The sequence below is a fragment of the Mobula birostris genome, chromosome 10 (genome assembly GCF_030028105.1).
Source record: "Mobula birostris isolate sMobBir1 chromosome 10, sMobBir1.hap1, whole genome shotgun sequence".
NCBI classification, from domain to species: Eukaryota; Metazoa; Chordata; class Chondrichthyes; order Myliobatiformes; family Myliobatidae; genus Mobula; species Mobula birostris.
Window position 1 is genome coordinate 69,695,467 of NC_092379.1, and position 15,140 is coordinate 69,710,606.

General features: G+C 43.9%; 1 protein-coding gene across 1 annotated transcript; it reads left to right on the plus strand.

Annotated features, from left to right (window-relative positions):
• The first annotated feature begins 476 nt into the window (after window positions 1-476).
• Window positions 477-13,908, plus strand: LOC140204103 (interferon-gamma-inducible GTPase 10-like). Its single transcript, XM_072270452.1, has 2 exons — window positions 477-559; window positions 12,286-13,908. Exon 2 carries the CDS (start codon window positions 12,293-12,295, stop codon window positions 13,448-13,450), a length of 1,158 nt encoding a protein of 385 aa, XP_072126553.1. The 5' UTR covers window positions 477-559; window positions 12,286-12,292; the 3' UTR covers window positions 13,451-13,908.
• The last annotated feature ends 1,232 nt before the right edge of the window (window positions 13,909-15,140 follow it).

Below are 15,140 nucleotides of genomic sequence, written 5' to 3' on the forward strand. Positions count from 1 at the left end.
TGTTTGCACCCTGTTCCTGAGTTCCGCCCAAATTAATGTGTCTGACCCTTCTATTATGTCTCCCCTGAGTGCAGCTGCGATATTGTCCCTGATTTCCCTCACCCCACCTCTTGCTTTACCTCCTCCTCTATCTTTTCTCAAACTTCTAAAACCTAGGATATTGCTCACCCATTCCTACCCCTCTCTCAACCAAGTTCCAGTAATGTACTGATCTATGCTCAAGTTTATCACCCTTACCCAGAATGCTCTTAGTACTTAAATATACACACTTAAAACTATTTGACTCATCCTGCCTGCTAATTCGGTTTTGCCTTTCAATGCGCCTGTGTTCAGTCGGTTGGATAATATGCAAACTGGTGTTGTGCTGTTGTATTGGCTTTGACCTTGGCTCTGGTAAAAGTCCTGTCTTTGTCCCGCCCCGTTCTCGGAAAAGGTGTAGTTTCATTTTCACTGAAGATTACTGCAGTTCTTCAGTGAATCCCTCTGATCACAAGGATTCGCGTTCAAACCCACACAGATCCATAGAAGAAAGTGAGCTGGGAAAGTTCCACACAATAACGTGAGTGTGTCGCCCTCCCCGCCCGCTTCACTGGTCCCGTAGGGTTCTCCGATTTCACAAGCCCGGGCGCTGTTGCATTCTGTTGGTTCGGTGAAAATATGATGGCGCTTGCAACAGCTCAGTGTGTGCGCGGTTCACAGTCCGTGAACAGCAGGGGCGCGAAGGGAGATTGAGCAGTTTGGGACTCGTGATGACCCGAAAGGAGCTGTCTGGGTTTTCAGGTGTTGGCGGTATTCTTTCCCATTTTAATGGAGAATGAAAGTCATTAGTTCAGGTTTGGAATGTGCCTCCCCCCCCCCCCCCCGCCCCCGGGAAGCAGTGAAACCGGTAACAGCAGCAGAGGCACTTCAACAGGGGAAGTCAACAGTTACAGAGAATGTCAGCTCAGAGAACAGGGGTTGCAGGCATGAAGTTATTGACTGCTGTCCGGAGATTTGAGCTGTTAATCTTGCTTTTTCAATATTTTTATTGATTTCTTACATAAAAGAATACAGAGTACAGTAGGATATATAATATATATCGATTACAATATATTGGAATAAGAAATATAGTCTCATTACCCCATATCCGTATACATTAAATTTAAACATAATATTGAAAAGAGATAATTTTATTATACAAAAAAAAATCTAACCCACTACCAGAGGGAAAAAAAAGCTGTTTGGTTAAAAAAAAGAAAAGGAAAAAATCCTTATATAATAAAACATATTGTTAGCCAACATCTGTGCTTAATAGTAAATCAAAGATTGTGAAAATAATTCAAAAAAGGTCCCCACAATGTTAAAAATCTTGTCTAGGTTCAGAAATTGAACAGCATATCTTCTCTAAGTTTAAACATGACATAACATCACGTAACCAATGAGTATGAGTAGGCGGCGTGGCATCCTTCCACTTAAGCAACAATACCCTCCTGGCTATAAGAGAAATAAAAATCAAAATATGCAAATCATGTGACTCCAAAATAATATAATTTCCTCCAACAATACCAAATAAGGCAGTCAAAGGATTAGGTTTAAAATTTACTTTAAAAAGCACTGAAAAAGTTTGGAATACTTCCAATGTTTTTCAAGACTCGGACAAGTCCAAAACATATGAATTAGTGAAGCTTCTCCATTGTTACATCTATCACAATAGGGAGATATATCCGAATAAAAAAACGAGAGAGCTTATCTTTAGTCATGTGGGCCCTATGAATCACTTTAAATCGTAGAAGGAAATGACGGGGACATAATGATGAGGTATTAACCAATTTAAAAATTTCATTCCAAGTATCCTCAGAGATTGGAATCTGTAAATCTTGTTCCCAGAGATTTGTCTAAAGGAATATTTCTCATTCCCAACTACATACCGTAGTGCCACTATGGGGTGCTGGGAACAGACCCAAATGCAAGACACAGACACTGAAGTACAAGGAACAGGACTTGACTAGAGTAGAGACGTGACAGGATACAGACAAGGAGCAGGGACAAGAACGCAGACTAGGGCGTGGACCCCGAGCCAAAGACTGGACAAGGACCCAGAACCTGGGTCTTGCCTCGGGCTCGGGCGCCAGAACCAGGCATGGACGTAACATGACTGCAGGGCTTGAGGCTGGGGTCTTGGTCTTGAGGCTTGAGGCTTGGAGGCAGGCTTGGTGTCTTGAGGCTTGAGGCTTGGAGGCAGGCTTGGTGTCTTGAGGCTTGAGGCTTGGAGGCAGGCTTGGTGTCTTGAGGTTTGAGGCTTGGAAGCAGGCTTGGTGTCTTGAGGTTTGAGGCTTGGTGTCTTGAGGCTTGAGGCTTGGAGGCAGGCTTGGTGTCTTGAGGCTTGAGGCTTGGAGGCAGGCTTGGTGTCTTGAGGTTTGAGGCTTGGAAGCAGGCTTGGTGTCGAGGTTTGAGGCTTGGAGGCAGGCTTGGTGTCTTGAGGCTTGAGGCTTTGAGGCAGGCTCGGTGTCTTGAGGCTTGAGGCTTGGTGACGAGGCTTGGAGGCAGGCTTGGTGTCTTGAGGCTTGAGGATTGGAGGCAGGCTTGGTGTCTTGAGGCTTGGAGGCAGGCTTGGTGTCTTGAGACTTGAGGCTTGGAGGTAGGCTTGGGGTCTTGGTCTTGAGGCCTGCAGGCTGGGGTCTTGGTCTTGAGGCCTGCAGGCTGGCGTCTTGGTCTTGAAGTGCGGAGCCTTGGGTATGGACTCCAAGCCAGATTCTGGGCAAGGACCCAGAACCTGAGACTTGACTTGGGCTCAGACTCCAGAACTAGGCGAGGACAAGACAAGGCTACAGGACTGGACATGGCTTGGGTGAGGAACTCCTGGGTAGGGCAAAACACAAGAGCAGATAAAGGCACATGGACAGGACTTGGGTAGGACTGGACTAGAAGAGACAGGAGCACGGAACACAGAGCCGGGACCCCTCCTTGGGAACAGGGCGTAGGGCCGGAACTCACGCACATAACACAGAGCCGGGACCCCTCCTTGGGAACAGGACATAGGGCCGGGACTCATACACAGAACACTGAACATGAAGAGACAGATCCCAACACAAGGTGGCGGCAAATGCCCAGACCCACCTAGTGAAGTCATGGACACAGAGACATGTCCCAACACTAGGTGGCAGCAAACAGCCGGACCCACCTAGCGAAGGCATGGACACAGAGAGACAAATCCACAGAACGAAAGACAGTTCCTTATCTTGACCTAACAAGGCTCCAGTCTTGCTCTGGTGCTAAAACTTCAGTGGTACAGTCAAGGTATACAGGCGGGGTATCCAGGCTAGGTGAGCAGGCAGAGAGTCAGGCGAGCGGGGGAAAGACAGGGAGGGGAACAGAACAGTCCAGCAGGGAATCCCTGGTTTGCAGAGGTATTTATGTCTCAGCCCCATAACGAGAAACATGTACCCACAACAGAAACTGGGGAAAACCAGAAACCCCGGAACAAGGAACCGTGGTCCAGACCGTGAACTGGAACACGAACTTCACGGATCGGACTATGACACATAGATCCATTATGGAAGGGTTTCAAATTAAAAATTGCATCAAGCAAATTCTTGTCTGGACTTTTAGGAAATATATGTACCTGAGAATGCAAAAAGTCTCTAATGTGTAAATATCGAAAGAGTGGGTTTTGGGTAGGCTATACTTGCTGACAATTGTTTCAGGTAGATGGAGCTCGTCAGCCTGGGAAGGCAGTCCATCTAAGAGAAGGAAAACTCTGATTTCAAACCTCCGCTGCCTTGCGGCCATACCCACTCATGGGAAAGGCTTTGGGAGTAAACCCTGAGGACAAATCCAGAACTGGAGTCCCAAAGGCAGTACGACATTGCCTTCAACCTCAGTCTGGCAACTCCTGCGACGACACTGGTGCCACCCAGCCCTTGCCCTTCCCTGGGGTAACACCAGTGTCGTGGAGAGGGGAGACTAGCAGCATGGGCAACTGCCGGTCTTCCATACAATCTTGCCCGGGCCTGCGCCCTGGAGATGAAGCAAGACTTTCCAGGCACAGATCCAAGGTCTCACGAGACTAGTGGATGCCACCACCACCAATTGTTCAAATGAAGAGAGACTATCTCCAAAAAACAAATCCTGAAAACATTTAATACCCAATCTATTCCACTCTGTAAAAACTACATCAGTCATAGAAGGTTTAAAAAAAAAGTTAGAAAAAATGGGACTTGAAAGTGATAAACTCTGTAAACCAAAATATTTTCTAAATTGTACCCAAATCCTCAAGGTGTGTTTAACTGCAAAATTATCAGTTAAATTACTTAAGGATAAAGGAATTGAGGATCTGAGAAGAGAAATGATGGAAAATTTATTAACAGAATTAGCTTCTAAAGAAACCCAGACCGGACAGTCCTCTGGATTAATATAACTGAAACATAAGATTCCATATATTGACTGCCCAGTAATAAAACCTAAAATTGGATAAGGCTAAACCTCCATTCTTTTTAGCTTTGAAGATGAACTTTATTTAATTGAGAAATTTTATTTTTCCATATATAAGAAGATATAATAGAATCCAGAGAATCAAAAAAAATTTAGGAATAAAAACAGGTGTGGCCTGAAATAAATATAAAAATTTAGGCAAAATATTCATTTTAATGGAATTAATTTGGCCAATCAACGATAAAGAGAGGGGTGACCAATTTGATAGTGCCTTCTTAACATAATTCAGAAGTGTGTAGTGTAAAAAAAAATTTCTTTAAAAAGGAATTTGTAATTCCTAGTAATTGTTACGCCCAAGTAAGTAAATTGATTTCGTACAATTTTAAAAGGAAGGCTAGTATTAACTAATACCAAATTATTCAAAGGATAAAGTTCACTCTTATGAAAGTTAAGTTTATATCCTGAAAACTGACTAAGGCAGGAGAGTAAAGAAAGTACAGAAGGTAAAGAAGACACCACAGTAGAAATGTAGAGCAAAAGGTCATCAGCACAAAGCGACACTTTGTGAGTAATATCCCTCCTTAAAATACCAGTGATATCATTAGATTCCCAGAAAGCAACAGCTAAAGGTTCTAAGAACAAATCAAAAAGCAAAGGACTCAAAGGACAACCTTGTCTGGTTCCATGTTGATGTTTGAATGGTTTAGAATTCTGAGAGTTAGTAAGAACCTGAGCGGAGGGAGATAAATAAAGTAATTTAATCCATTGAATAAAATCGAACCCAAAGTTAAATTTTTATAAAGTTTTAAATAAATAATTCCATTCAACCCAATCAGAGGCTTTCTCAGCATCTAAGGATATCACACATTCCAATATCTCTTTAGAAGTAGAATAAATAACATTCGATAAACGGCGAATATTAAAGTGGGAGTGTCGATTTTTGATAAATCCAGTCTGATCATCAGAAATAATAGATGGCAAAATGTTTTCAATCCTACCAGCCAAAAGTTTAGATAAAATATTAGTATCAACATTAAGTAAGGAAATTGAACATTCAGTTGGATCCTTATTCTTTTTAAGAATAAGCGAAATAGAGGCTTCATAAAAAGATTGTGACAACCTACCTAATTTAAAAGAGTCCGAAAGGACTGAATATAAGTGAGGTATAAGCAAAGAGGAAAAAACCTTATAAAACTCTCCAGAAAATCCATCAGGACCCGGAGCCTTTCCCGAGTGCAAAGAGTGAACAGCCTCGGCAATTTCCTCATAAGAAATGGGGTGATCCAGCAATTTTCGATTATCATCAGAAAGTGTAGGAGTGTTTAAGCGATCTAAGAAATTATTCATTACAGTATTATCTTTAGGAGAATCAGAACTATAAAGTTTAGAATAGAATTCTCTAAAAGTATCGTTTATTTCCAAATGATCAGATGTTTTATCGCCATTAGCTTTACAAATTTATTTAATTTGGCGTTTAACTATACAGGTTTGAGCGGTTAATGACCAGATCATTTGTTTCTGATGGAGCTAACTTAGAATATTGTGAGCAGTTTTGGGCCCCTTATCTTAGAAAGGATGTGATGACTCTGGAGAGGGTTTAAAGGAGGTTCACGAAAATGATTCTAGGATTGAATGGCCTATCATGTGAAGAGGATTTGATGGCTCTGGGCAGGTATTCACTGGAATTCAGAAGAATGAGGGGTGACCTCAATGAAACCTATCAAATGGTGAATGGCTTTGATAGTGTGGATGTGGAGAGGATGTCTCTATGGTGGGAGAGTCTAGAACCAGAGGACACAGCCTCAGAATAGAGGGGCGTCCTTTTAGAACGGAGATGAGGAGGAATTTCTTTAGCCAGAGTGTGGTGAATCTGTGGAATTCATTACAACAGGCAGCTGTGGAGGCCAAGTTTTTTTACATATAGTTAAGGCAGAGGTTGATAGATTCTTGATTGATCAAGACATGAAGGGATCAGGGAGAAGGCAGAAGACTGGGGCTGAGAAGAAAAATGAATCTGTCATGATGAAATGGTGGATCAGACTTGATCGGCCAAATGACCTAATTCTGCTCCTATATCTTATGGTCTTATGTGCTTGGTGGTGGGATCCCGTTTGAGATGACAGAAGTTACAGAGAATTATGTGATGCATGTAGAGGCTATTGGGGTGGGAGGTGGGGTGGGGTAGTGGAGTACTATATGGACCCCAGTTAACATACCTTCTGTAAGTTGAAAGCTCTGTAAATCTGGCATTCTGAAGCACTACCATAAATCTTAGAATAGCAAGCTGTGCGTGACACAGCCAGAACTCGTGGCCGATGTTTATAGAGCTGAGTCCATTGGACAGGCCCTCATCTACTTACAAGTTGCTCTCACACACTCACAGACCTCCTCTCTCGGATATTTTCTCTTTTTCTCTCTCAGCCTGGTCTTCATGCCTTTCAACATTGTGGAACTTGATGTCTTTGCCATTACTTGGGATCCATTCTCAACTATTTCCTTTTAAATCTGATCTATATTACTGAACATCTACCTCCCAGAGCCAGCCTTCATTACAAAGGACAAATACATCATATTTTAACACTTTAATTGTGGCTTGCTGATCTATGCCCTGCGTTTCTGCATTTTCAATCCCATTCCCTTCCTTTGGTAGTTCTACTTCCATAAGATGTGAAGCAGAGGCTGGTGTTCATTGTTTTCATTCCTCTTAATGACATTCTGATTGGGTGGACTTCATCTCTTGGTCTGCCTGTGTGGGTGAGAAGAAGATGAGTATTAACACTCAGCATGATCCTTTGTTTCCACTGGCTGCAAAAAAGAGATGCACAAAGACATGGATATCAATTGTCAGCAGGGCCAACTGTGGTCCAATCTACCTGGCAGCTAAGCCTGCCTTTTCTGGGAGCTCTTGTAACATGACATGGTCACCCAGCTGTGGGACAATTACTTTCTCCCTGTCTGGCTTTTTGTGATCAGAAATACGTTGCTGCTGTTTTGCTCATTTTGTAAAAGGTTCTCTAAGCTGCTAAGAAAGGTCCTTTGCATATTGGACCATTTCATCCCTATAGATTTCCTGAGAGAGAGGCATTTTCCCCCTGTCAGTAACGTGTAGTGGCCAAGAATCACTGTGTGGTTTGCGGTCGCTTGAGATCTCATCAAGTTTGCCAGCAGTATGTCAAACCATGTTTTCTTTTCTTTTCTATACCAAAATAAAAAGTTGTGACTGTCAATGAAAGGCACCAGAGGGACACACAGCTGGTAATATAAAAGTCTGTTTTTGTCCCACACAAGCTGACAGCATTTGGAGTCACTCTGGGAAGAGGTTCCCTGACCCAATATTACATCACATTTTTACGTGCCAAAGAACAAAGGTAACAACAGGACAATTTCATTAGTTACAGTGCATTCAGAATGTCTTCTTGAGTTGCATATAATTTTCAGATATCTAGATCTTCACTTCAACACACCTAAAATATGTCCCCGAGCTTCATTCATGCATATGCATATATCTCAGGTCAATTGGGTGCTTCCTAGTCTGCAATTTACTCTAAAATGCAGTTTCATTGCCTGAGCTACACTTTAAATTCGATCTACAATTGATATTCACATTTGAAGATTGGTTTCCGTTGAAATTAATCTTTGCTATTTTCCACAACTACAGAATACACCCTGACAGTCCCTCCTCTTGGCTTTGCTGCACAAAAATAAATTTGTTCTCGGTAAAGGCCAGACTTTAAGGAGGATCTAATAAAGTAGGGCAGCAAAATATGCCCTGTATTTCAGACTCCTTCCACAATTACCTATCATATCCCTTATGTATTTCTACATCTATGCTATCATCCCTAATGGATACCCACAAGACTGTAAGCAGAGATTGTTCTAGAAATTTGACCAACATATTCAAAACACAGCTTTGACATTCGTATGCCTGTCGCCTCCTTCCTTGCTGGCTGATTTCAGTTTATTCACGATCTTATCCTCACCCCTCCATCTCTGATAGCTAAAACTCAGCAGTGGCTGTCAGTGGTTACTCTCTGGTCAGGGACACCAGCATAGTAAATGTACCAGGCTCACAGGCAACTGTTTACACTCCATATCATGACAAAAGATTGCCAGCACCTTGTAAACTAGCCTCTCAGACCCTCTCATCGATGTTCATGAGGGGTTGAAGTGGTCTCTATTTGAATGTCTTCAAGGACCTCACCCCGGTGGCACCCCCTTCTGGACTATCCATTCGATCACTGGCCCAACCACTAAAAGGGCACATTCAGCCTCCATTCTGACTGGGGTGACTGCCTTTAGATGCTGTGTATAATTTCTTCTCTTTCTCAGTCTGCCATTCCATTGAAGTTGTGGAACCTGATGTCTCTGCTGTAACTCAGATCCCTCCCCATCTATCTTCCACAATATCTTCTCTATTTTGAGTTATACAACTAATCATCTACCTTCAGCAACCAGCCTTCACTACAGTTACCGTTGCCCTTTAATGCACTATCACAGCTTGCTGTCATGGTCTCGCAGGGTTTTCTCCGGTTGAGTTTGCTTTGGGTCTGTGTCCATCAGCTCTGGTCAGGTCTCGTGCAGCCAACTGGTGTTCATCACTTGGTTCTCTGCAATGACACTGTTACTGGGAGCACTCGATCTCTTGCTCCATCTGTGAGGGTGACAAGAAGGTGGGTCATTCGGTTTAACCCGAGTCCTGTGCTTCCACTGGCTGACTCACTGGGACTGTTCACCAACACAGGCGTCATTCATCCGGAGCACCACCTGTGGTTCCATCCACCTGGGAGTGAAACCGGCTCCCTTACCATGACTTGGTCACCTGGCTGTGGGGGGACTACCTTCCCTCCCGCTGGCTCTCTCCGATCAGCAACATGTCACTGCTGTTTTGCTCGATCTCTCAATGTGTTACCATGGTTACAGTGGTCCTTCACATCTCCATTTAATCTTACTAAATCAGCACTTGTAGCTTTTTCTCGTACACTTGTCGTTCCTGTTTTCCTGTTCTTCCACTGCCCTTCTCACACTGATGTCGGTTGACTCATTCCCTTCTTGCTTCTTACTGTCCCCTTTCTGGTGAGCCTTTACTTTAATCTCAGCTAATCCCTCAGGCAGCTGCACTACTAACAGCTCCTGGCTGTGCTTGGCCCAACCCTTGAGACCTCCTGACACGATTCCCACACATCGCCCTGTCTCTCCTCCTTGCTTAAGGCTACTGTCTCTCTGTGGGTCGAATGTGTTCCCTGGCCTTGTCTTGTCCATGTTATTTCTCCTTTTACTGGGTCTATGACAGCACCCACCTTACTTACTGTGTCTACCCGCAATACAGTACCATCATTGTTTGGGCAAACCAAAAATCTACAGGAATCTGCACTCCCTCAATCTCAAGTACCGGGGCTGACTTCTCTCTGCCCTCATTGTTTCATCTCCTTCATGGTAATGTAAATCGCCTCTCCAGTCATGGGCAAGAGTAGATCAGTTACCAATACTGAAGACACCATGTCCTCAAACATATTCTATTGCTGGCCCCCCAAGAAGCCTTTTGTGTACATCTATGGGTGACCTCCAATGGCAATAGTCACTGCCGCCAGCTATTTGTCTGACCTGGATGTTGACCTCACCAACTCTATAATCTGGTCGGCAGTTGAATCGAAAAGAGGGAGCCGCTGTGGATTCTGCCTGCTTTGGTGAGTGATTCTCACACCTTCTTCCCTTTTGAGGACACTGTCCAAAGATGGCCTGAGAGGCCACAGCTGTAACAAGTTATCTCCTTTACCATTCCATGTCTATTCCAGCAGTTCCTTGCTAAGTGCCCCTGATGCTGGCACACAAAGCAAATCCTCAGTGACATCTCAGCAGCTGCGTCCACTACAGCCACTTTACGTCTTCTCTTTCTGCCCCTCTCATCTATTTCCCTAGCTCTCGATACTATCATGGGGTAGGTTGATTCCACCGCTATCCCCAAATTTCAAACTCCCTGGTGAACTGAGCTCAGGCCTTCCTTCAGTATTTTAAGGAGGTCAACCCTTCCTGGAGTATCCAGCCATGAATATGCCTCATAAGCTCAATATTTACAAACGGTACATTCTACACAATCCATGGCAGGATCATCAGCTCGAAAGGCATTAGTACGTTCTCCCCATGACTGCGTGTGTTTTCCTCTGCGTGCTCCGGTTACCTCCCACAGTCCAAAGATGTACCAGTTGATAGGTTAATTAGTCATTGTAGGTTGTCCCATGATTAGGGTAGGATTAAAATCGGTGGGGGGGGGGCACGGATTGTGGTTGCTGGGTAGTGCTGCTCAAAGGGCCAGAAGGGCTTATTGCACACGGTACCTCAATAAGAAAATGGATGCTCTCCGAACCAAATTATTGCTCTCTCCTCCCCTGTAGTCGCTGCCTCACTTCCCCCTTAAAGACACGATACATCTGTTCATTTCTGGCATTCCCGGTAGTTGCCCAGGTACCATCCTGCACTCCCTGGGCCATACTGTCCCACATATTCCTTGGGCACTTTGCTTTTACCAGCACATGTATATCTTTGGGTTCCACCTGCTGAAGTTGAATCATTTCCTTAATTTTGTGCCAGAATTCTGAATTCTGGCAGGTGACCTTAAGTGAGGGCAGATCTGACAAAATGTTTTGCTTCTCCCCAGGGCTGAAGGGCTTATGGATGGTTCTAATCAAGCTCAAGGGGTGGCACAAGTCATCAGGGTTCTCGACCTTATGTTGCCTAACCTCAATCGGTGCCACCCCAATGGACATATCTGGGTATACCTCTCCCTCAAGTATCTCCACACTACGCAAAGTACAAATGATGGATCAAAATTAAACAGTACATACTTAACCACAGAGTGGTTTGCCACATACATGTATCTGAACTCATAGCCTGTTGTATTCCTTTGCCCTGAAACTCATGTCCCTTGCTGTACCTGACACTTATTTCTCTCTTGTAGGTCCAGAATATCCATGCTAATTCCGATAATAAGCAGATAAGGAACAGGAAAACAGAGCCCATCCATGAGTTCTCCCCTTTGTGATCACCTCAATCTCAGCACAGCCATTGCGAAGATTTGCACCCACTCATCTGTGCGCTTACTGTATATAGCCTCCCAAACCACGATACATACACCCTTGTATAACCAGATGCAACTGTGGGCCCTATCTCATCAAACTACCCAAAGCGGTCTGTAGCCTGTCCTTTACACAAAGACACACATACACACGCTTCACACTTTTATATATAGAGTTCAGCACCCAGACATATTCTACGATATTTCATCACCCATCATCATTGGCTTGAACAGATCCAAGCACGAGTGCCACATTTAAAAGTGCTCATCTCTCAGGACTGCTGAGGTTGCTGGCCATGTAGGGGGTGATGCGCATATCCAGATGAAATCCCAAAGGTGACTGGCTAAACTAAGCTGTTGTAAACTGGAAGATTCGCTCCGAAGGTATGCTAAATAAATACTTCAAAATTTCCCAGTTACAGTTTCCGTGTGGCTCACTTAGAACAAGGTGCACTAGTGGAATTTGTGCAAGTATTGTTCTCACAACCTGTCCCCATGTGGGCTGACGTTACCAATGTTTATTCATTGCTTTTAGCCAAGTTGCACAGAATTGCTGCCTTGCATGATAGATTTCTTCCCCACAGAGTGTCTGGCCATTGTTATCTTAGTGTGCTATGAGTAAGTTAGTGGGCTGTCTGCTTTCTTATTTTCATTAGGTCTGTGCGCCAGACAGAAGTCCCCATTGTTAGTGAAGCCCTCTGAACTGTTCAGAGGCAGTAATACAGAGTCCGGTGACACAGTCTGAACAACTAATGCCTTGAATGTTCCCAGTGTCAGGTTGATGCTGTGAATTTATTTCCTTCCAGGAATAAAATGCCTGCCCTGTCCAAGTACTTCAGTGATCAGGAGGTGAGAAACCTACAGTCCATGTACAGTAAAGGTGATGTGGTAACGGTGATCCTTGAACTGAAGCGGAAGGCAGAGGATTTAGCCGGTGTGAAGATCAACGTTGCCGTGCTGGGTGATGTGGGCTCCGGGAAATCCACCTTCATCAACGCCATGAGGGATGTTCGGAGTGACGATCCCGGAGCTGCTTCAACTGGGAATGGTGAAGCCAGCAAGGAGCCAACTGCTTATCACCTTCCATCCCTGCCAGATATTCAACTCTGGGATCTCCCAGGATTAAACGCCTTTGGCTTTGAACTGAAGCGTTACCTGAAACAAGTGAATTTTGAAAGCTATGACTTCTACATCATTGTGTCTCAGGCGCGATTCAGAGAGTGTGATGGGGAGCTCTCCAAAAGGATTCAAGCACAGCAGAAAGAGTTCTACTACATTCGGTCCAAAATTGACAATGACGCCTATTCCATGCAGATGCAACGCATTGACTTCAGCCAAGGGAAGATGCAAATCATTCAGGACTGTCATAAAAACTTTAAAAGTGTTGGAGTCAAACCACCAGCCATTTTCCTGATCTCCAGTTTCGATGTGAAAGAATATGATTTTCCAAAATTAAAGTCTACCCTTGCCACTGATCTCCAGAGCATAAGATTAAAAGTCTTCCAGATCTTGAGTGAAAAGATGATGTGGGAAATCCAACTTTGTTCAAGCCACAGGAGGAAGGTCTGGTTGTGGTCCATCATTTCTGGAGTGCTTGGCTTAGTTCCTGCCCGAGGCTTGCCCCTCCTCACTGCTATTGGCTCCACTGTTGCCGGGTGGATTCATATCCGGCGACAGCTTAGCATCCGTGAACAGGAGCTGCAAAGGTTGTCCAACAAAGTTGACAAACCCCTCTCAGTACTCCTTAATGGAAGGCAGCCCCGCAGCTGTTTTTCAGCAATTGTTAGGACACTACTGGGGGCTGTCACTGTGGGTTGCACTACAGATTGGTTCACACACAATATCTCCCCTCGGGCACGCTTTGCCGTTGGGGCAGTGTCCTCTTTTGCTTTTACTTTCTACTTTCTAAACAGCTCACTGTATCACTGCTTGCAAGGTGAACAAATTCTCACCAAGATGGCACTTCAGTGAGATGGCAGTGACCTTTATCAGGCCACACGTCTTTCAGTGGTCCCCATTACCAGTCCAGAATACCACCATACTCAGAATACTCTCCAACAGTTGGGTTGGGTTTGGAAAAAGAGAATCACATCCATTTTCTACCACCCGATACCTGCACACTTGACATATTGTAGAAGTATTAGTGTAGACATTGCTCAATATAAACGATTGATACCATTCCGTATTTCACATTTGTTAACTGTTGCTGTTCCATATCACTGGAACTTCTGTGCTTGAATCATTGCTGTAACATTTGCAGAAACTGAAAGGGCTCATTTCTCTCTTCGATAAGCACACTGGAACCGTGGGCCACATTTGAATCAGTCCCCTCAATGCCTAAACCTCGGCATGATTCGCACAGAACTATAATTTGTTGTGATGAAATTTCCCTAGTTCACTGTTCTAAATAAACTATCACCTAAATATCAGATTTGAACTTGTCCGTTTCTTTTCCTGAAGTCCAGAATCACAATCATGTTTATTTTCACTGACATAGGTTGTGAAATTTGTTGTTTTGCAGCTGTTTCAGAAATAAATAAGTAATGCCAAAGAGGAATGACGAGGTAGTGTCCATGGGTTTATGGACTGTTCAGAAATCTGATGGTGGAGGGAAGAAAGTTGTTCCTAAACCATTGAATCAGAATCAGGTTTAATATCACAGGCATATGTCATGAAATTTGTTAACTTTACGGCCGCACTGCAATGAAATACATGTTAAATATAGAGAAAATAAACAGAGTTACATTAACTATCTATCTCTGTCTATTAACTAGTCAAGTTAAAAGAAGTGGTGCAAAATAACAGAAATAAAACAGTAGTGAGGTAGTGTTTCGTGGGTTGAATGTCCATTTAGGAATCAGATGGCAGAGGGACAGAAGCTGACCCTGAATCACTGAGTGTGTGCCTTCAGGGTTTTCTCCCTCCTTCCTGACGGTAACAATGAGAAGAGGGCATGAACTGGGGTCTTCAATTTCCTGTATCTCTTCTCGGATGGTAGTAACAAGAACAGGGCATGTTCCAGATGATGAGGGTCCTTAATGATGAATGTCGCCTTCCTGTTGAAGACATCCTCACATGGGGAGGGTTGTACCTGTGAGTCTACATCTGGTATGCCTCCAGAAGAACCCGTGGATCTCATTTTAGCCTTTGTGATATTAGAGGGTGTGTGTATTGAAATAACATATTTTTAAAATCAGTCAGAGGCACATGATTCTTTGCATAAATAATGACGACTGTTCCGTAAACAGTTTTACATCAAGTTCTGCAAACATGCATTATCATAGTCTTGGTGCATGCCTTTAACACACACTGGTTGAGCTGGGTGCACTATCACAGACCTGTCAACAGGGAGAGAATAGCAAAGAGCGAATATACACTGGGTGCTAGGATAAGGGAAACTGTCGTCTCAGGAGAGAGGAGAGTAGGGAGGAAGCAAGACCACCTGGATGGGAGGAATGAAGAGGGAGAGAAAGATTATTTGCTAGTTTGAGAGATATCCACCAGATGGCAATCTTAATAAAGGAATCCAGTTCATTTCTCTACAGAGCAAAGTAGACGCGAGCACCACAGTTATTTAAAACATTGGTATACGTTGGACTAACATAAACAAACATTATTTTTCTAATGCATAGACCTCTGCTGTAGACTAGGTGTTCAACCC

Bases quoted from the DNA above. Each gene is read 5' to 3' on its own strand.
- LOC140204103 (XM_072270452.1), top strand. From the start codon at position 12,293: ATGCCTGCCCTGTCCAAGTACTTCAGTGATCAGGAGGTGAGAAACCTA.